The following is a 20,310-nucleotide window of genomic DNA, read 5'->3' on the forward strand; positions in this document are numbered from 1 at the left end:
TCTTTCCAGAAATATTTTTGGGAGTCTGAAATGAAATAATTATCAAAAATCTTGGAATCTCACTTCTTTCCCGAAATACCCACATCTCTCCTTCTCTCATCCATTTCATCTTGTTTGCCCTCCTCTTCATCCCTCCCACTCGCCACCTCATCATCTTTTCCGATGAAGGTCGTTGGCCGATCAACTTTTCAAGCGACCTTCAAAAATAAATTTTTTCCTCTTTCTTCTCTTCTCTTTCTCTACTCTCTCTCGCTGTTCTCACTGTCCGATGAAGAGGGTGGGCCCCTTCGTCAGAAGTTTAGTTTTCAAACCTTCGTCTGGAGTTCCAAATCTAGACGTCCAGAAACTGGACTCCTTCCTTTGCGGAGTAGTGAGAGTAGAGAGAGAGAAAGAAAAAGCGAGAGTGAGAGTAGAGGAAGAGAAGAGAGAGGAAAAGGAAGAAGAAGAAGAGAGAGCAAAAAGAATTGTTTTTTGGAAGTCGACGAAAAAATTGGTTTATCGGGCAACCTTCATCGGAGAAAATGATAAGGTGGCAAGAAGGAGAGATCAAGTGGAGTAAAAAGATGATGGAATAGAAGAGGGATGAGGTTACTTTATTAATTTTAAGTTTTTTGAGAATTATTTCATTTTTGGCCTCAAGGGTATTTTTGGAAAGAGTTTAAATGTTTCTGCCATTGACGGTCAAAACGAACTTATGGGGCCAAAACGTGAGTTGGTCACAAATTGAGGGCTAAAACGGAACTAACTCTATCAAAATTTTCAACCTAAAGTGTGAAAAAGCAAGAGCATCTCCAGTGCAAGACTTGAGAAAAACTCTAAAAACTGTATGTGTCAAGTGTGAAAAGTGGATCTTTAAATGGTCTCGTAAAGAAACTCAATTGGAAAGCCTTCTCCAATGCAACACTCAAAAGAAACTCTAAAAACCTATATTTTGGTATAAAATTAATTGATTTGTTTATACGACACTTAGAGATCCTTAAGAGAGCACTCTAAATTTAGAGTGTCCTCTTAGTGGGGGGTAATTCGTTCAGAATTTTTGTCGGATCTTTAAAGTTTTTAAGAACTTTGAAGTTTACTGTTATTGGTTTTGAGATTTTTTAAGAACCTCGAAGTTCCGTGTTATTGGTTCAGAATATTATTTAAGAACTTTAAACTTTAGAGTTAATGGTTTGAATTTTTTTCAAAATTTCAAAGTTTAGAGTTATTGGTTTAAAAATTTTTTTCAAAAATTTTGAAGTTATGTGTCATTCCATTTTTAATGAAAAGTTAAGAACTTTTAACTCAAAATCGGGCTTAGGAATTTTTTGAGACAAATTTACTCACAATTTAGTCAAATTCAAAGATCCGCCTGTTTAGGAGGATCTTTGGAGTCCTAACTATCAGAGGTATACATAAAAATAAGGTTAATTCTGTTTTCGCCCCCTTCTCTCCTCCACTTCATCTGAGCTCTCTTCCACCTAATCTCTCCCTCTCTCCACCTCACTCTTCTTCTCTACCACAAGGTTGCCAGTCGTTAACCTTTGGTAGGCAACCTTTAACTTTAATTTTTTGTTTTTAATTTTTTTTCTTCTTCTCTTTTCTTTTCTCTCGTTTTTTTTTTTTCTCTCTCTCTCTCTCACACACTCTCCCACATTCTCTCTCCCCCTCTCTCCAATAAAGGAGATAAGTCCTTTCGCCGGAAAGGTCTAGTTTCACCTCAAAACTAGACCTTCAACGTCTAGTTTTGTCTTGTCTCCAAACCTTGACGGAACCAGATCTGGAACCCAGACGTCGCTGGAAATGCCATGGATTTTAAATTTTAATTCTTGAAATAATCTAGCTTGTTTTAATCTCGACCATTACTTTGAACGTCTTAGATAGAAAATTGAATATTTGAAGTTTTAATGATAGTTACAGGATTTTGAAGTTCTAGCTAAAATGTTCTAAAACTTAAAAGTTTATACAATTTTAAAGTTTGAAATCTTTCATATTTCAAAACTTTTAAGTTCCAGAACATTTTTGTCCCGAGTCTTATAAAAGTTTTGAGAACTTCAACACTACACAACTTTCAAATTCTAGTAAAAAAGTCTTAAAGAATAAGAGGCCCTTAAAGATCTCTAAAATATTAGAGATTCCTGTTGAGGCTTGCATTGGAGATGGATTTTAAAGAGAAATTCTAAAAAATCCTATATGGTACCCTAAGACTCAGAGGGTTGCATTGGAGATGCTCTAACCAACACCTAAGACATCCCAGGTCCAAGGTTGTCTCATCCCTTCTTACGGGATTCTTCTTCGACAACATATGCTTATCTCTTTACAACATTTCACCCACGAAATAACAACAAATGAAGACAGTATTTTATACCTAATCCGCATAAAATAACATCATCAACCAGTCCTTATCAGATCTTAGACTTGCATTTCACTCTTTCAGAATAATGGAAGCTTTCAAGTTTCTACACAACCTGCTCAAGAATATTAAGAAAAAGAAGAAGAGAGACTGAAAAAGCACAAAACTGGCGAACCAGCCCGCCTAAAGAGCGTAAGTTCCTCACCATTTAGTTAATCGATCATCATTCATCAAATTAAGCATGGGAACAGACATTATATTTGATAATTCAAAGACGAAGAAAATAATTCAAATTCTTGATCTAAACATAATTCATTGTCACGGAAATGAGACAGTATTAAAAACAAGGTGAATAAGATGGAGAATATCAGATAGAAGTCAAGAGGAGTGCCCAAAATATAAACTTAATATTCAGAAGAATTAGTCACTACTCACTAAATACTGAAAACAGGATGAATATTTCACTTACTGGAACTCATGCAAAGAAAAATGCTATCAGACGTTCTAGACTAGCATGATTTTGACACTTGAAGAAGTTCTTGTCGAAATCAATAGTTCACTAATACATTCCATCAGGCATGTTCTGGAATGAGGTGATTGAGCCTTGGCAGAAACATAAAGCACCAACTTCTCCAAGACTATGGCATTCTTCATCAAAATTTCCAGAAACACAAGCTCATTCGGGTGTCCTTCAAATCTTCGAATCTCAACAAACTTGAGGTGATAATGAAGGCATTTAGACATCACTTTGGCTACTTCTCTTACCTGAAGAAAATCAGAAAACAGTTGATTAAAATGGCTCTGCTTTTTCTTTCTCTTCCCATGTTGTTAAGTGCGTAAATAAAAATGAAGTGCTCATTCGCTCGATGGTTACCTTATCCTGATATGGACACTCTACCTCTGACTTTGAGCAACTTGGTTTGACTTCCTGGTAATGATCACAAAAACATTAGATGATGATATATTAATGTATACCATGGTGTGTTTTTTAAGGAGAAAAAACATAAACATAGAGACTTGAAACTTGTTACCTTTTCAATTTCTAGATGAAGTGATTCTATTTTAGGAAAGGTCTTGAAAAAGTATGGTACTGAATCAAAATATTTTCTTGAAAGGCATGTTTGCAGCTTCAAATGTCTGAGATTGCAAAACTGAACAGGCTCACTTCCTACTGATCTAGGACACCATGAGATAACCTTGATGACCAAATATAAGAAGATAGAAGAGCAACAGTCACAGTTTATTCTTAAAATCCAAAAATAAAAGATTGACATAGTACGAAAAACTAGGTGCATGGATTACTAGACTGTTGCTAAAAAGAATCATAACGATTCAAACATGTAGTTCCTTTATAATCTCCCCAAAACCGAGTTACTCAAGCAACATATAATGTAAGCATTGGACTGTTAGATGTATCCAAATACTTTACTTTGATATTGAAATGCAAATTGAGATACAAATACCAAGTGGTGAGTGATAAATTCTATAAATTATAGAGAAAAGGAGTGAAATTTACCTCAACTGACAAAGACAACAGTGTTAGAGTTTCAAAATTACGAAGAACTGATTGAAATGTCATCATCCTTCCCACATTGTTGTCTTCTTCAAACTGCTTGATTTCAATATCAGCCTTAACTAATACAACGATGTTCGCCAGAGAATATGCAGACAAGGTACCTCGGCAATAAAAGGATAAGAGATTTGGAGCATATATTTTGATATTATGTCCATCTACAGGGGTAGGAAATTTGATACTATTTCCTATAATCAAGTGCTTGAGACTATGAGAAGATATACAGTAATCATCAATACCGAAATCACCGCCAATTAAACTGAATGTTTCCAAAACAGGGCAACTTGACATAATCTTGCTCATATCAGCACCTAGAAGCCAAAAATTCTCAAGAACTAGGGTTCTAAGTCGAGGTAAATTCATCACATTAGGCATCTTAAAAATAGAAAATGGATCATCAGTGTCCAAGAACTTCAACTCCAAAATTGTCAACGAATTGGAAACGAAGAGGCATTCAGGCAAGTAAGGCAGATTATCATGACTGAGATGAACATAAATCTCTTCAACATTCCTTTTTAGTGCAGCAAGGATCCATCGATTTGTATACATATTAAAGTTGCAGCAGAGACGAAAACTTTTAAGATTCGGGCACTCATGGAGACTCAATACCTTACTTATAAACTTTTTAAAGGGCGTACATGTATCATCACCTCTGAAGTTCAGAAAAGGTAGGGATTTCCAGAAGTTCCTCCATGATTTAGATAAAATACAGGTTTGAACAGAAAGTCTGGTGTCAATGGAAGAGAATATCCGATGAAGAATACTTTCGTGTAAACCACTAAGCCTGTCAACCTTGTCCATCTGAAGATTTTTGCAATTTTATAAAAACTGGAACTAGATTATGTTGGTTGTGCCCTTACCAATATATACAGTGATAATTGCCCCTTGGTCACTCGGCCTTTATAGCAAATTGGGAGCTTTCACTGGAAATTCTATTGAAACAACAAATATACAGAAGGTGTTAGTAATCCTAGATTGATTGTTAGAGTTAAAGAGAAGTTAAAAGTTAAATATGCAAGGAATCAAAGATAGATGTTCAAAGTTCATATACTTGAATTTCTAATCAACCTAAACAAGAAAGTGGTAAATAACGCAATTAAAATTGATGTAAAAAATCTTCCTAATCAAATTTAATCTTTCGGAGTATGATCTGAATCCCATTTGAAGACAACCATACCATTTGTTACTAAATCTTTGTGAAATCAAAAGATTTCTTATCTGAATCCTACGATTCAACTCCAACTACAATCAAGGTCTAACTCATTTACCAGTGTTAGGAAAATGATTCGACAAACATTGCCTAGTAGTACTTTGAAATCCTAACACAAGGTGAAAGTCTGACGATCTTTTCTCTATAAACATAATCTTAGTCATTAATAATGTTAGCATTAGATAGACACATACTGAGAAAAAGAGATACCTGATGCAGAATGCTGGTGATAAAGGATCTGATCCAAGGCGAGGGAGTTGATTGAGAACTCCGCCGCAAAGAAACAATCTTGTAAGGATGGGAAACATGAAACCTAGGTTAATAGAACTAATAGTGAAGGAGGGCAAACCCTAGTTAGCAATCCTACGTGGCAAAAAGAACATGGCATGTGGCATGATTTCACTACTTAATACAATCAATACGGTATACGAACTGCACATAGATACTATATTTAGACAAAGATAGCCAAGTTGTGATATACTTCCTTGTAACCAAATCATAATTCAAACACGAGAAGATTAGGGTGCATTTGGTAACTTTATGAGGACCAGGCTTCTTCTTTGAGACCTTATCCCCTTATTATTATTTCTAAAGAACTTCTGACCAAAATGATGAATATAATGTCTCAACTCTTACCGAAAAAAATGAAATCTTCGAATGACCCCACCATCTGGTAACTTGCTGATGATATCTCTAGAACTCAAAGATAGTATGTTTCTATTTCTCTAGTCTCTACTCATTGGGTTCGAGATAAGTAGCCTCAAAGAGAGATACAAATCAACTTTCAATGAAAGTTAAGACAAAAGATTAAGAAAACATGCAATTTAATTAGTATTAAAATCATAAGGAAGATCGGGCTAATCGGGCAGTCAATATCAGTGTCAAAAAATTCTTACTGCAATAACCTAAATGAACCATCTACAGGTCTGAAAGTGAAGAAAGAGAGAGAGAGAGAGAGAGAGAGAGATAGATACCTGAAATGTACGAGTCTGGGATCGTGGGTTCGATTGGTGGTGGAGGGATCGAGCTGGAGCTTATGAGGAATGAGCATATATGAGAACGTTGAGTGAACATTCTCCAGATGCCTCGTGTTTTGGAGACATAGACCACCGATTCAATGATCAATGCATTTCTTGGATGACCACGGATTATAAATTAGCATACTTGTATTCGTTCTTTAAATAATATTTTGGGCTTTCCAAAAAATGCAAATACTATAACCAAGTGTTCAAAAATAAAAGCAGAAGTAAATTATTGAATTCACAGAGAACTATGGTTATTTTTTTTTTTGGAAATTGACTACGATCTACGATAGTCATTACATTGGCATTGATACATCAAAGATGTGATAAGCATGAAACTGCTGAATTCAAATTCTTACAAAGAACGGGCCTATAGCCCAACTAAACTTGGCCTAAAGCCCAACTAAACTTGGCCTAAAGCCCAACTAAACTTGGCCTAAAGCCCAACAACATTATGTATACCTTAATAACCCAAGTTCAACAAACCATGGAAACCACCTCCTCTAGGAATCGAACCTGGGACCTCCAGAATTTTTGGAGTTTATGTCAACACATTGGACCACTTGGGCAACCAATTGTTGACGAAAACAATGGTTATTGATTTCAGAAGTACCAACAGAATGACAAGATTCTATCACTTGTATACGAAGTAAATAAACAGATCACATAAGGTCCAACTCCTAGATGCTTAAACAACCCATTTACATGAAAAATAAAAGATATCACATATTCACCAAGCTTGTCAACAGGTATCCGAATATTCGACATCCGATCCGCATTCGAATTTTATAAAAATATCCGAAATTTCGGATATCGAATACGGATTCGGATATTCCTTATCGGATACGGATACACTAATATTCGATCCGATAAATATCCGTATCCGATAAGTAGGATAAAATGATGATAAAAATTTAAATTTATTCATAATAATATATAAAATGTATGGTTGAGATTTATTATTTAGATCGAATGGTTGAAAATATAAATAAAAATTTTAAAGTTTTGTTAAAGTTTCGGAATATATCCGATATTCGTTAATAATCGGACTCGGATATTGATTTATAATATCCGTCGGATAATTATCGAATATCGGATAGCTTATCGGATTCAGATACGGATATGCCTATATCCGATCCGCTAAGCTACCGTTTACAGACCTAATATTCACCTAGTAAATCACATACTAATTTTTAACTTTTATGGCATTTAATCTCTAGCCGATTTCTAGCTTTTGCCAAAAATTTCTAATCATTTTCATGTTTTTTGCCATGAAATTTTTAGAACATTTCTTGCCACTAGCTACAAAATTTGCAAATTTACAAGACCGAAGAAGAGTCATAGAAGTTTAAGAATCACTTATCTCCTTGTGATGAAACTTCAACATTGGGTGCCTTTGATTTGTTTGATTTAGTTATCTTCGACCATGGATGCCTTGTGATGAGGTTGTGCTAAGATCTTTTCACACTTTCTTTCTTTAAAATAAAATTTCAAGAAGGAACAAGATAAAAAATGGGTAGGTTGTAATGATTAAGTAGTTTATGGAGGGAAATAGAGAGATGGACTTATTCTGAAATATCATAATCTTAAGGATTGTCAGTTATAAATCAGAAGTGTATTAAACTTGAATTCAACACAATTAATTTTTCGTCCACATAAGATTCTTTAGTCGTTAAGAACATCTCCAATGCAAAACTCAAAAAAATCTTTATTCATCCTATGTGTCAAGTTCCAATTGAGATTCTCACTCCTAGGTGGAGTCAATAGAGATCCTCAAATTTTTTGTGTCTCCAATGCAAAACTCTAAACTTATCTTATTTACTTATGTGTCATGGTTATTTTTGTAAATAAATAATTAGTTATTTTAGAAAATATAGAAGACTCGATTTCTATTGGTTGAAAATCAAATACTGATGAGGTGGACAATTAGAGATAGGCCGCGGCTTTGGGGAATAAAGAAAATTCTCCGGGGAATAAATTCTCGAGGGAATCCAGATTTATTTTAAAATTCTCCGGGGAATAAATTTTTATGGGGAATACAGAATACATTTTTTTGAAAGTTCTCCTCCATCTCATCTGTTCTCTCTGCCACTTCATCTTCTCGCCACCTCATCATCTTCTCCGGCGAAGGTCGCCGGCCGGCGACCTTCTAACATAAAAAAAAATAATAATAACTTTTTTCCTCTCTTCCTCTCTCTCTCTAACACTCCGGCGAAGGGAGACCTAATTATCAGTTATGGATGGGTAAAAAACACTAATTAGTAAGAGCATCAATATCTTCCACCCTGTGATAATTAGTGCTCTTTTTACCCAATCATAAGTTCATAACTGGTAATTTTTTAAGCCATTCTTAAGCGATATTAACCTCACATTCAGCTGAAGAAGCATCAATATCTTCCACCCTGTGAGAAGCTGGATCAATCAATCCATTATTAGTAAGAGCTTTGATGGAAAGTCCGATAATTTCGCGTTTATTTCCATCGAAATCGATAGCTAAGAGTTTCACGATCCCATCCCAGACTTTCTTCGATGAAGATGGTGATGATGATGATGATGAAGTGGAAGAAGTTGCAAGGAGGACCTCCATTTGACTCAGTACTCTCCCTTTCACGTTCTCTCCGAAACATATTAACCCACTTTCTCAAGAAACCCTAGTTTAAGAGAAAAAGATGATTACCTCCCAACAATCACGAAACCAAAGATCCAAATCCTTTCCAAATTCTTAGACAAATCCAACTACCCAGAACATAACTTTTGGTAATCCGAGATGGGCATTTCGAATTCACTCTAGAAATTCAAATACTTGACCAAGATCTGAGCTCACAACCAATAATTGAATAAAAGGCATATCATATCAATCAATTAGGTTACGCACCAAAATCCCTAAGGGTATTTTATACTTACTGAGGAATAGAATTTCTAAAACATAAAAATGAGATTTAAAGGATTTTAGGGTTGAAACAAACCAGTCTGTGGCAGAAGTTCTCGAACTACTTTCGGCATAGGTGTTGCAGGCAAGATTTTTTGCCAATAAATTTCAGATGGATGAGAGAGAAGTTCTCGAACTACCTGTGAAAGGTTGTTCCTCGTTCCCCCTTTTCTGCTAGATGGTTGGAATTTAGAGAGAGAAAGAGTTAGAAGAGATTATGATGGTTGAAAATGGTAGAGAGAAATTAAATTAAAAAATAAACGATTTCAGATCATTAGTGTTTTTTACCCAATCATAACTGATAATTAGTGCTTTTTACACTTTCATGCATGGACAGACCAGACCTCCGGCGAAGGTCTCCCTTCGCCGGAGTGTTAGAGAGAGAGGAAGAGAGAAAAAAAAATTTATGTTTGAAGGTCGCCGGCCGGAAAATTGGCCGGCCGGCGACTTTCGCCGGAGAAGATGATGAGGTGGCGAGAAGATGAGGTGGTAGAGAGAGGTGATGAAATGGAGGAGCCTTCTAAAATTTGTTTTATTTTGAACTCTTAAAATTAGAAGCCCCTTAGCAATAAAAAGAAATATAAAAGTCAATCTTATTTGATTAATTTTAAGAAAAATCTTTATTCCCCGGAGAATTTTCTTTATTCCCCAAAACCGCGGCCTTAGAGATATCTCAAGAGGACACTCTAGAAATAGAGTGTCCTCTTGAGATATCTCTATTTCACCCTCGACACGTCATCTTAGAGATCTAAATAGAGTGTTGCATTGGAGATGATTTTTAAGAAAAAACTCTAAAAATCCTAAGTGGCACTCGGAGTTTCTAAGATTGAGTGTTGCATTGGAGATGCTCTAAGGTTTCTCTTTAAGATTTCGTCCACGTAAGAAATCCTTCTGTCCATATATGGGTGACCAAGTTCAAACCCTAAAACAAACCAGAGAACTTGATATCTGGAACAGAGGACCCTTGATACTAGAATCTCTTTTCTTGCATTCAGTTTACTGAGAAAGAAATTGCCTTTGAATCCCATAGATCCTAAATTCCGAAGTTGACACTCGAATGGTTTGATTCGAACTTCAAATGGGTTCTTTAAGTTTGTTCATTTTTGTTGTTGAGAAGTTGATGATAATGGAACCAGATACTAGTGGAAAATATATGGCTCGAAAGGTTGCAGAGTTTGTAGCTTCTAATAAGTCTCATCCTTTGTAGCACTTAAAACTAAGTTGTGTCAGAGGCATGTACCTTGGAGTGTGCGGCGCCTTTTGAGCTGCAGTTGGGCTCACTTCCAGGAGAAAAATCCAGGTACATGGTGGCGACTAAGCGGGGGATAATATCGCACGCCACTGTGGGGTGGGTTGTCAAACCTGCGAATGGCGGAAAGTAGCATAGTTTAGAAATGTAGATCTACGTGACCTAGATAGAAGATACCAAAAGTGTCTATCGAACATGTACCAGACGTGGTATACAAGAGAATGTAACCAAGCTGAACTATACAAAAGATCTAGCATGCTTTTCTTGTTTGACAAACGACCCAAGAATGGCGTAAAGTATTGAAAGTATGGATGATGAACTTATTTTATGTTAATGTGTTGTCTAGATCTACCAAACATTATAAGATAAACACATGAACTGAAGTACGGTAAGAGAGTGAATGAGTTCATTTGGAGCATTCATGGCAGGAATCAAACTTCTCGAGTTCTCCATAGCTGAAACAAGTTAGGAGAAATACAACAATTTTTTTCTTTTGAAAAGGATAACGATACAACATTTACAGAACAGTTGATACCAAAAGATTCAATTTACAAGGTGATCTTGAAATCAATCCTCGAGATTGGTTTTTATGAAGAAGATGAATGTAGGTTTCCTCTTTCATTCATCTGCCTGATTATCTGTGAGGCATCATCTAATCGGTTCCCTCTTTCATAAATACTAGCAGTGACAAGATGCAGTTCTTTCTTATCAATGTTGGGATCAGAGTTTAGTCTCTCAAAAAGTAACTCGACAGCTTTAAAATCCCCTCTCCAACCATAGAGACTAAGCATTTGAAAGTGTACTTCATCGGGAAAAACACAACCCTCATCCTGCATCTCCTTATAGATAGCCTCCGCTTTCTCGAACTCTCTCAATTTCCCATAAGCATTCAATACTAGTGCTATAACATTAGAATCAGGAAAATACCCAGCTCCTCTCATCTTCTCAAATACTTCGATAACATTTACATGCTTCTTATTTCTAGAGAGAAGATCAATCAAACATCCAAAAACAGAAATATCTTTGACTTCCCCAGCATCAAAAGCCTGGCGAAAAACCCAAGTAGCCTCTTCAACTCGCCCGGCACCTGCCAGAATAGTAATGGCGGTCTCTCTAGGGATGTTATCCGGGCGTTTAAGCTCATGAAGGAGACGTTTGGCATGGGCAACCAAACCTGCTTTTTCATAAGCTACAATCATCGTTTGGTAAAGGACTTGATCGATCTCGACACCTGAACTCCTCAGTTTTTGAAATAGGGTTGCTGCTCTATCCAATTTCCCTGCCTTTCCCCATATTGAGATAATCGTAGAGTAAGTAACAGCATTTGGCTCAATCCCTCTATTTTGCATCTCTTGAACAAGATTAGTAGCTTTTTCATGCTCTAAAGATTTTCCATAAATTTTGATCATTGTGTTATAAGTAACTACATTTTGCTCAATATCCTTCCTCTGCATTAACCTAAATAGATGAATGGCTTCCCCAAACAATTCCGCCTCACCATAAACCCTCAAGAGAGTATTATAACTAACAACATTTGGCTCAATTGCCATTTTCCGCATACTCCAAAACAAACGATCCGCTTCTTTAGCCATATCCAATTGACCATATACATCAATCATAATATTACATGTAGTAAGATCAAGTGGACATTGAACTTCTTTCATTTCAGAGAAAATAGACAACGCTTCAACAAATCGTTTATCTTCAACAAATTTACTAAGAAGAGTAGAATAACTTACAGTATCAGGAGCAACCCCATTAGACCTCATCTCATGAAAAAGTTGTCGAGCTTCTCGGAAAAGCTTAGCCTTACCAAAAACATTAATCATAGAATTGTAAGCAACAAGGTCAGGAACGATACCAGCACGTTTTAATCTAGCGAATAAAGAAATAGCTTTCGAATAATCACGAAGTTTTCTTGATAACTCAATTAAGTTACTATACAAAACAAGATCACCCGAAACTCGATCTTGTTCCATTTGTTGAAGCCAAGATAAAGCAGAATCAAAAAGACCCTCTTTACCAAAATGAGTAATAAGAGTTGAATAAGTAAACCTATCAGGAGAAATAGCTCTTTTACGCATTTCATCGACTAATCCAGATGCAAGTTCCCATTGTTTAGCACGAAGAACATTACGAATTACGACATTATAAGCGAAAACAGAAGGTGAATATGAAGCTTGTTCAATCATCCAATCAAATAAAGCTAATGATCTTTGCCAATCTGATTCACGAGAAAGTAAAGAAACCATAAAACGTAATGAAAATTGTCTACCTTTATATGGTGACATTAGGGCATAAAGTTCTTCTTGAGTTGAGGTTTCATTAATGGTGGAAATTAGGTCATCCATATCAACACTATGATCCAAATATTGTTGTCTTCCCTGAGAACGACGATGATGATTATTTTGATTTGATCTCCTCCATACATGTTTGGTCTCATAATTAGAAGAAGAAGAAGAAGAAGAAGAAGCTGAGATAGTTAAAAGAGGGGAACAAAAGCATCTGAACATTTTTCCATTGGAAGAAATTAGGGTTTGGGAATTAGTTTTTGGGATGATGAACAGGAAATTAGGGTTTTGAACTTGGAGAGTTGAATAGAATGAAGAAGAGTTCATCGTCATGGATTAGGGTCTATGGTTTTGGCTTTTAAAAATCTAAAATTGGGTTTTAGGAGGGAGAAGTTAGGGGTTTAAGGATAAACTCTGAACGATCAATTTTACGAGGGAACGAAGAGCGGCCCGCCAAAACTATCATCTCAGAAGATCAACGGTTATAAGTTGGATTGGATCTGATTTTTGTAGGTTTGATTCCTATTTGGGACTCAATTTGTCTTTACTTACTATTTTGACCCTCATATTTTGATGAACTTCAATTTTGATTCCCAATTTGACACTTCCATTAATTAAGTTTTAATTATTATTTTCTTTTTCCAGTTTTACCCTTTTTTTCTTAGAGAAGATAGGATAGGAAAGAGAGGCAGAGGAAGGAGAGAGAGAGAGAGAGAGAGATTATAGCGATGTTTGGTTGATCAACCTCTCCCTCTAGTATCTTTCTATTCCTCTCTCCTGATGACCTCTTGCCATCATCATCATCCACCACAATCATCTACTTCGGGAACCCTTTTGATAAGGTTCGATCAAACAAATAGAAGTGGAACCAATTTTATAGAAAAAAAAGGCATAAACAATATTTATTCTTTGGAGCTTAACAAACAAGGTAGAAGAATCAACCTCAACGAAACCAGTTTTCCGATCTGACTTAAACTGATATTTTTAAATTTCAGGATTAGCTTATCGATTTTGTAAGAATGAATTTTGTTAAGTCTAAATCATTATATCGATTTCTCTAAAAAGACTAAAGCCATACTCTAGGCAGGTATGTTAAATTTTATTGGGAAGTAATTAAGCTAAGAAAAAGTTATGAGCAAAAGAAATTGATCTTTGAGTGAAGATGAGTAAAGTGTGGAAGAAATTGCTTTAGAAGAAACAAAGTTAGAGTGGGTTTATTTGATTTCATGAGAATGTTTTTAACTACAAACAAAGAAATTGATCTTTGAGTGAAGATGAGTAAAGTGGTGATGGACTTGCTTAAGAAGAACACAAAGAAATAGTATGTTTCTTTGATTTCTATGAGAATGTTTTTAATTTCACATTTACTCTCTAAGTATCATCTTTAATGATTTTGCTCAAAAGAAAAGATATAACAAGGTGGTATTTAATTTTTTTAAAACTTCAGATTTGACTTGTCTCAATGATTGACTCGATTTGATGGTAAAACATTCACTTCTTTATTTGATTTGTCTGAATTATTGTCTCGAATTGATTTTTTTTGTCCATCTAAGTATGACGCAAAATTAGAACGGCATTATCTAATGTTAAATAACTACATTTTACCACTGAAAAAAGACCAAAATAGATGAGGCTCGGACCGATTTAGATAAGTCAGACGCTAACAAGCCATATCTTGACAATATAAAACAAACATCACTTATAAATACTACAAGAGAAAAGCTTATTTTTCTTCCAAAGTAATAGAATCATAATGGATAGATAGTGAATATAGTGACAATATCATGACCACTTTGATCGTTTTACTTGATAAAAAATTATAAGAGTTCCTTACATAATATGTATACTTTAAAGAACATATTTTGGAAATTACAGGTGGATAAACAACAAAACGAAAGACAAGAATAGTACGGCGTTATTTCGTGGATATCTCGATCTGCTTTGGGTTGACGGGTAATTAACACGTCTAGCATTTTTACTAGCCGGAAAGCCCGTACCATTTTCCTTGGAGCAGGCGAAATTGCAACGACTAGAACGAACAACTCTAAGCAAAGCCTTATTTGTTAAAATAAAAACATCTTTCTGATTATCGATTCCCATCGAGAAAACATAACCCAATGTGTAAGGACTTCCATCAGGCGGGCTACATTGTATTGGAGAGTCGTGAGAACAAGTAAAACGAAGCTTAGAACTTGTGAAATTCCCACTGTTTTCGGGCCACTCGGTGCCTTCCCATATAAATCCACCATATAAATCTGTATACAAGTACCTGAAATTCCATTCATAAACAAACTCAGACGTGTCGATAAACATAAAATTTGTTAATATAATCCTGTAATATTAAGATTGAAAAAGGAGATGAACTTACTTGCCATACATGCATGGATCAGTATCAGATCGATAAAAATAACCACCTGTTATGGATGCAGATCCTTCATTTGTATTTACATTGGAGTGGTCATATCCCATTACAGGGGAGATGAGGTTCATGGAGGCGATAGATTTGTCTCCTCGAGGAAGATCTTGGGTGTAAGGAGTGATATCGGGGCCCTCGTAAAATTTCCATCCATAGTTTCCACCCTTTGTGATTATATCCACTTCTTCATAGTGATCCTACAATTTTCTACTTGATATAAGCATCAGATATAGGTAACAAACAAAGGGGGTCTGTTCGGGCTTGGGTATAGGCCCGTTAAGCGTAACGGATGAGGCCTAGGGCGAGTATCGGTTACCAAACCTATGTCATGTTATAGTTCTTGAAATGAAACACATTTAATAAGAATACCATCGATAAAACATTACGGTTTTAGAAAATAATGAGAACGAAAGTAGTCTTTGAACCTGGCCACAATCTCCACAGAGAAAGTAAGACGGTCTTTCTGAATCGAAACTACAACGCCATGGATTTTGAAAGCCCATGGCCCATATTTCGGGCAATAACTCTTTGTCATCAGAATGAGGATTATCCCTTGGAAGAGAATAGTTTCCCCAAAGTTCAAGGTTGTTTATTTCTCTTGCACCTGAAAACATAAAGACAAGGTAATTAACATAATATGTGAATATGCATGATAAGATGGTTAACTTGCTAAACACTTTGGATGTTAATAGAAAAGATTTCGGTAAAATATACTCACTTGGTAAGTTATCTATGTCAAACCTCATAATTTTACCAAGCAAGGATTTCTTATTTTGGGAAAAATTGTATGGATCGGCTCTATCTTCATTATCTCCCATCATGAAGTACAAAAACCCGTCTGGCCCGAAGAGAATCTGCCCTCCATGAGGACCCGAATTCGAAAGGCCCATCGTGAATATCCGTCTCACTTCCAACGGATTAGCTCTTGCTCCCTAACAAAACAAACCAACATTCAAGTTTATCGAAGGAGCTTGGAAAAAAAAAATTCAGATAGTTATGAGAATCGAAAAGATGAGTACCAACGACGGATTTGATGTGGAAAACTCTGAAATAACAGTATGATACCGACATGGAATAACTCCATCACTAGGACGAAGCTTCGAAGGATCACAATTAACATCTGTGTTACATGAACATCTTCCAGAACATCCAGACCATTGATTCCTATCACAAATATAAGAAACAAAAAACCGACCATTTCGAGCGAATTTTGGATGAAAAGCAATACTCATTAATCCAAGACTGGTATCAAGATGAACTATATCAGTTATATCTAAAAATGGATCCGATTCATCAAGCACTAAAGTTCCTCCAGATCCTTGTTCCGGAACAGTTGCTAACCATATCTTACCTTCTTGATTCGCCAAGAAAACACGGTTGGATTTATCAGGATGAGGCTCCATATCAATGAAAGATCCATTGTCGATTTTCTCAAGGCATAATCCATTTGGGGGTTTTAGAGCTTTGCTATTACTCAATGAAGCGGCATTTCCATCGAAACACACTAATCCATTGTCGAAAGACCCACCAAAGGCTTCACAGAAACCAGTTTTTGACTCCCAAAGATCAGTCAGTTTGGAAGTAGTAGAATTAACTGAAATTTTAGCTTTACTTTGTAATGAAATGTCAAATGGGGAATTCGATATCAATACACTTTGGCATGTGTCCCAGATCCTTGAACAAAAGTTTATTGTCGAACCTGTGGGTATGCTCGAATTCGCTGAGACGGTGCACAGAACCGGAACCGTTCGAATACCCAATTCAGTTTTAAACAACTCCGCTGAGAACTGATCACATTTCTGCATATCATCAAAAGCTTGAATTAAGAGATTTTAGTTTCCATTAGGAATATATATAAACAGTACATCTTCATAAGCCAAGAAGGCAAGAAGGAAACAAGAAGATGAAGATATTAACTTTGAGCTAACTTGGATAAGTAAGATTTACCGCGCAAAGTATAGATTTCAAGAGAGAAGCACAAGCAAGATCAGTGATGTTCATAGCCTGAAATGATTTCTGCAACTCCAAGTCCTGGTTGGAATCACAACACACATGATTTCCATTGTTTGGACAAAATACTAGGGGAGAGTCTGGAGTAAAGGGTGCTCCTGCAAAACAAAAACAAGTAACACATTATAGATTTCAACAAAAGAATTGCAAAGAGAGCTCAAGAACACCAAAATAGAAGAGAGAGAGAGAGAGAGAGAGAGAGAGAGAGAGAGAGAGAGAGAAAGACCCACTTGAATCAGTACACAAAGGGTAAGCAGAAGATGGTTGTAACAAGTAAGAAAACAGGAGAACAATAATAATGGTAAGTTTCATATCTTCCATATCTCTCTCTGTCTATTCTATGGAAGAGTTTAAGAAGAAAAGTAGAGTAAAAATTACTACTTTTCAGTGTTGTTATAACAAAGTAAAGAGACCCAATTTTAATACTCAAAGTTCACAACATCTTGATTCTGGGTACTCAAATCTAAAACTATTTACTTCCATAGCAAATAATTTCATACTCTCTCTCCCACAAATCCATGGTCCTTCATTTTGTTTTGAGTTTTCTACAGATACCCATGCAAGTATAGGGAAACTTTTGCTTCACTCAACTTATTTTAAGGAGCGGCTAAAAGCACCCGTTAAAAATGTTGTTAGCCCCCGGTGGTGGAGATAGACCAAGGTCAATCTCTTTTGGCCACAAACATCTGTTGGCACCCGCTGAAATTTTTGTACACGGATTGACCCATCCGAAAATCAGGAAATAGGTTCGGACTGGCCGAATCCGAACCTAGTTCGTGATTAGGGTTCTCGGGAGTATTTTTAATGGTGGTTTTGGATCCAGATTCTTTCTCTCTCTAACACCTTATCATAGATCAAGGTTGGTTTGAAATCAAAGTTCTTCACATAATGGTGTTACTCTCTTTCTCTCTCTAAAACAAAGTTCTTTATCTCTCTAACTCATTGTTGATGGATGATGGTGGTATTGGAAACAAGATTTTTTTCATGAAAAAGTGTTGATTATGATTCCAAGAAAGAGAATAGATGAATAAGAAGAAAGAAAAGAGAGAAAAAAAAAAGAGTTATTTCCTTTTTAGCCCCCCTAATTTCTGACCATCCTCTTTTTAGGCCCCCTGTTTTTCATAAATTAAAAAATGACCCCCTTCGTATAAAACTATCATTTAACGCTAAATGTTCAATATTTTGTCTCCTCAATTACCCTTTCCATAAAAATTAATTGCTTCTTCTTATTATCTCTAATTTTCTTCTTTCTTCCTTATTTCTTCTTCTCTCTAAATTTCTTCTTATTCCTCTTTCCAAAGATACTTGCTTCGTCGACTATAACAGTTTGGTGTGTATGACCATTATTATCAAAAGTGGATCAAATTGTAACACAAGATGGGTTTTTTGAGAATTATCCCTCTCGTCTTCCTCAGTTAAAATCAAAAGCCAAAACAGAAGTTAACCCACCAATTCTTATGCTTTCTTCATTTATTGATGGGCTTAAAAACCCAAAATAAACTCAAATTAGAGATCCCAGACCTTCTCGGGCTACTTATGTTATCTTCAATTCAATTGATTGAATCCAAACTAATTCAACTCAAACCCAACAAAGAAATTCTAACATATAAATAAATTTCAACTTTTTTAGAAAAAATTTCCAAGTACCCTTGTTTCATAAGCAAATCAACCCTCAATTGTAAACCAAAATAATCAATAATTATCAATTCTAGGTCTCAATTGAAATAAAACCTAACCCATCTAACAAAGTAATTCATTTATATATAAGTAACCAAATCAAAACATAACATAACAAAGAAATTCATTCTAATAGCTAATTTCAAGGTGTTTAGGTTTGAAAGTTGTAGAGAAATGAAGAGATTAAGGAAGAAATGTTACAAACTTACAGGTACCCAAGCTAGATAGATCCAAAAAGACAAGAAATTTTTTGTCTTTTTACCTTCTTCTTTGACGAATCCCACATGGGTGGCGAAAAAATAGGGGTTTTGCACTCCATTAATTGAGAGAGAGAGAGGGTCTCAATATGTGTTTCAGAGAGGAAAAGAAGTCCACCAGCCGTGGGTGCAAATGTGCAATGGTTGGACACCCCTTAAGTCCGTCAAGTCGTGAGATCAAGTGGAAGCAGTTTGCTATCAAAATTTATCCCATGTAATTTAGGCTGTAAATAATGTAATAATTTGTCGGGCTTTAAGCCTCTTTGTTATTGGGCTTTTAGGCCTCTTTCATTCTTAGTTTATATTAGGCAGTTATCGTGCTTATTCCATCTCCATGATGTATCAATGCCTCGTAACGACTAACGTAGATCCTGGTTGAATTCAAAAAAGAAAAACAAGAGGAAAAGAATAATAAATTAGAAACTTGAAGTAATTGTTAAATTCACTAATAGACCAAATAACATCCTTCTTGTAACTTCAAGTAGACACCTTGATGAGTGTAGCCCGGAATTAAAAGACTCCACTGGCTTCGGGATCCAACAAGAATTAAACATCTGGAGCAGAATTGAACTCCATTAGAAACCTAGACTGTGTTTTTTAAAACACTTTTTTAATCTTGATCCTTATTTCTTTTTCTTGAATGATAAATTTAGAGAAAGAATAAGAGAAGGCGATGAGAAAGAAAGAAGATGAATAATTTCAGAGAGAAGAAACAAAAAAAGGAATTTAGAAAGGAGAAGAAATAAGGAAGAAATACGAAATTTAGAGAAAAGAAGAAGAAATGATTAAGTTTTATTGAAAGGGTAATTGAGGAATGAAAATATTCAACAGTTAACTGACGATTTTATAAAGATTAAAGAGGAAGTCATGTTTGAATTTACGAAAAATAAGGGGCTAAAGAGGAAGCTGGTCACAAACTAAGGGACCAAAAATTAAAGAACTCAAAAAAAAGGTGGGGCTGGGCAGGTGCATCCCTACTAGGCACCCAGTCCGTACCGGGTGCCTACAGAGGCCTGGGGCTAACAGCACTTTTAGCGAGTGCTTTTTATTTCAACAAAAAAAAGTAGGGATGCAACCTTGGAGCTACAACTTCAAGGATTTAAGAACTTTAAGACATCCCTCAAATAAAAAAAAAAAGAGTATTTTAAGACATAATGAAAGAACAAGAACCCATAAAAATCAAGAATACTAAACATATCCTACAAAATGGAGGCTTCATTATACTTGTATCCACGCCTTAATGCAACGATTAGGGCCTTAGGGGTGTCAATGGATATCTGTTTACTGGAGAACAGGACTGAATCAGAATTTAATTCCTATTAATATATATATACATACACACACACA

General features: G+C 35.7%; 3 protein-coding genes across 13 annotated transcripts; all 3 read right to left on the reverse strand.

Moving 5' to 3' along the window:
• Nucleotides 1-2,613: 2,613 nt before the first annotated feature.
• On the reverse strand, nucleotides 2,614-10,422 carry LOC147542953 (F-box/LRR-repeat protein At3g58900-like). 5 transcript variants are annotated; one of them, XM_086633996.1, is made up of 8 exons: nucleotides 10,304-10,422; nucleotides 6,087-6,244; nucleotides 5,749-5,893; nucleotides 5,323-5,400; nucleotides 3,846-4,834; nucleotides 3,361-3,525; nucleotides 3,204-3,257; nucleotides 2,614-3,094 (listed from the first exon to the last, which is right to left on the reverse strand). In XM_086633996.1, exons 5-8 carry the CDS (start codon nucleotides 4,701-4,703, stop codon nucleotides 2,834-2,836), a joined length of 1,338 nt encoding a protein of 445 aa, XP_086490122.1. In that variant the 5' UTR covers nucleotides 4,704-4,834; nucleotides 5,323-5,400; nucleotides 5,749-5,893; nucleotides 6,087-6,244; nucleotides 10,304-10,422; the 3' UTR covers nucleotides 2,614-2,833. The 5 variants fall into 5 exon arrangements, with proteins under 5 accessions (XP_086490122.1, XP_086490120.1, XP_086490119.1 ...); XM_086633994.1 differs by lacking the exon at nucleotides 10,304-10,422 and adding an exon at nucleotides 6,571-7,771 and having other exon boundaries at nucleotides 5,323-6,526; XM_086633993.1 differs by lacking the exon at nucleotides 10,304-10,422 and adding an exon at nucleotides 6,549-7,084 and having other exon boundaries at nucleotides 5,323-6,504.
• LOC147542954 (Tetratricopeptide repeat (TPR)-like superfamily protein) lies at nucleotides 10,334-13,077 on the reverse strand. Of its 2 annotated transcripts, none has more exons than XM_086633991.1 (2): nucleotides 10,865-13,077; nucleotides 10,334-10,425 (listed from the first exon to the last, which is right to left on the reverse strand). In XM_086633991.1, the coding sequence occupies exon 1, from the start codon at nucleotides 12,934-12,936 to the stop codon at nucleotides 10,900-10,902; it is 2,037 nt and encodes a 678-aa protein (XP_086490117.1). In that variant the 5' UTR covers nucleotides 12,937-13,077; the 3' UTR covers nucleotides 10,334-10,425; nucleotides 10,865-10,899. The 2 variants fall into 2 exon arrangements, 1 of the variants encoding a protein (XP_086490117.1); XR_015223320.1 differs by having other exon boundaries at nucleotides 10,356-10,425; nucleotides 10,848-13,077.
• A 1,252-nt stretch (nucleotides 13,078-14,329) lies between these two features.
• On the reverse strand, nucleotides 14,330-19,727 carry LOC147542955 (HIPL1 protein-like). 6 transcript variants are annotated; one of them, XM_086633989.1, is made up of 8 exons: nucleotides 19,410-19,727; nucleotides 18,969-19,046; nucleotides 16,967-17,127; nucleotides 16,039-16,818; nucleotides 15,738-15,951; nucleotides 15,445-15,623; nucleotides 14,972-15,216; nucleotides 14,330-14,872 (listed from the first exon to the last, which is right to left on the reverse strand). In XM_086633989.1, the coding sequence occupies exons 3-8, from the start codon at nucleotides 17,018-17,020 to the stop codon at nucleotides 14,473-14,475; spliced, it is 1,872 nt and encodes a 623-aa protein (XP_086490115.1). In that variant the 5' UTR covers nucleotides 17,021-17,127; nucleotides 18,969-19,046; nucleotides 19,410-19,727; the 3' UTR covers nucleotides 14,330-14,472. The 6 variants fall into 6 exon arrangements, with proteins under 6 accessions (XP_086490115.1, XP_086490114.1, XP_086490110.1 ...); XM_086633988.1 differs by having other exon boundaries at nucleotides 18,916-19,046; nucleotides 19,410-19,677; XM_086633984.1 differs by lacking the exon at nucleotides 19,410-19,727 and having other exon boundaries at nucleotides 18,969-19,167.
• Nucleotides 19,728-20,310: the final 583 nt, after the last annotated feature.

This window comes from Eschscholzia californica, unplaced genomic scaffold (genome assembly GCF_041429995.1).
Source record: "Eschscholzia californica isolate CP2 unplaced genomic scaffold, dmEscCali1.0.p SCAF_4, whole genome shotgun sequence".
In the NCBI taxonomy this organism is placed as follows: domain Eukaryota; kingdom Viridiplantae; phylum Streptophyta; class Magnoliopsida; order Ranunculales; family Papaveraceae; genus Eschscholzia; species Eschscholzia californica.

Excerpts from the sequence above, each read along its gene's own strand:
- LOC147542953 (XM_086633996.1), bottom strand. The coding sequence starts at position 4,703 with ATGGACAAGGTTGACAGGCTTAGTGGTTTACACGAAAGTATTCTTCAT. Across the intron at positions 3,258-3,360 it reads TTCATCTAGAAATTGAAAAG|GAAGTCAAACCAAGTTGCTC; the intron begins GTAACAAGTTTC and ends GATCATTACCAG. Across the intron at positions 3,095-3,203 it reads AGTGTCCATATCAGGATAAG|GTAAGAGAAGTAGCCAAAGT; the intron begins GTAACCATCGAG and ends GATTTTCTTCAG.
- LOC147542954 (XM_086633991.1), bottom strand. The coding sequence starts at position 12,936 with ATGACGATGAACTCTTCTTCATTCTATTCAACTCTCCAAGTTCAAAAC.
- LOC147542955 (XM_086633983.1), bottom strand. The coding sequence starts at position 17,350 with ATGGAAGATATGAAACTTACCATTATTATTGTTCTCCTGTTTTCTTAC. Across the intron at positions 15,952-16,038 it reads CCACATCAAATCCGTCGTTG|GGAGCAAGAGCTAATCCGTT; the intron begins GTACTCATCTTT and ends TTGTTTTGTTAG. Across the intron at positions 15,624-15,737 it reads TGACATAGATAACTTACCAA|GTGCAAGAGAAATAAACAAC; the intron begins GTGAGTATATTT and ends TTATGTTTTCAG.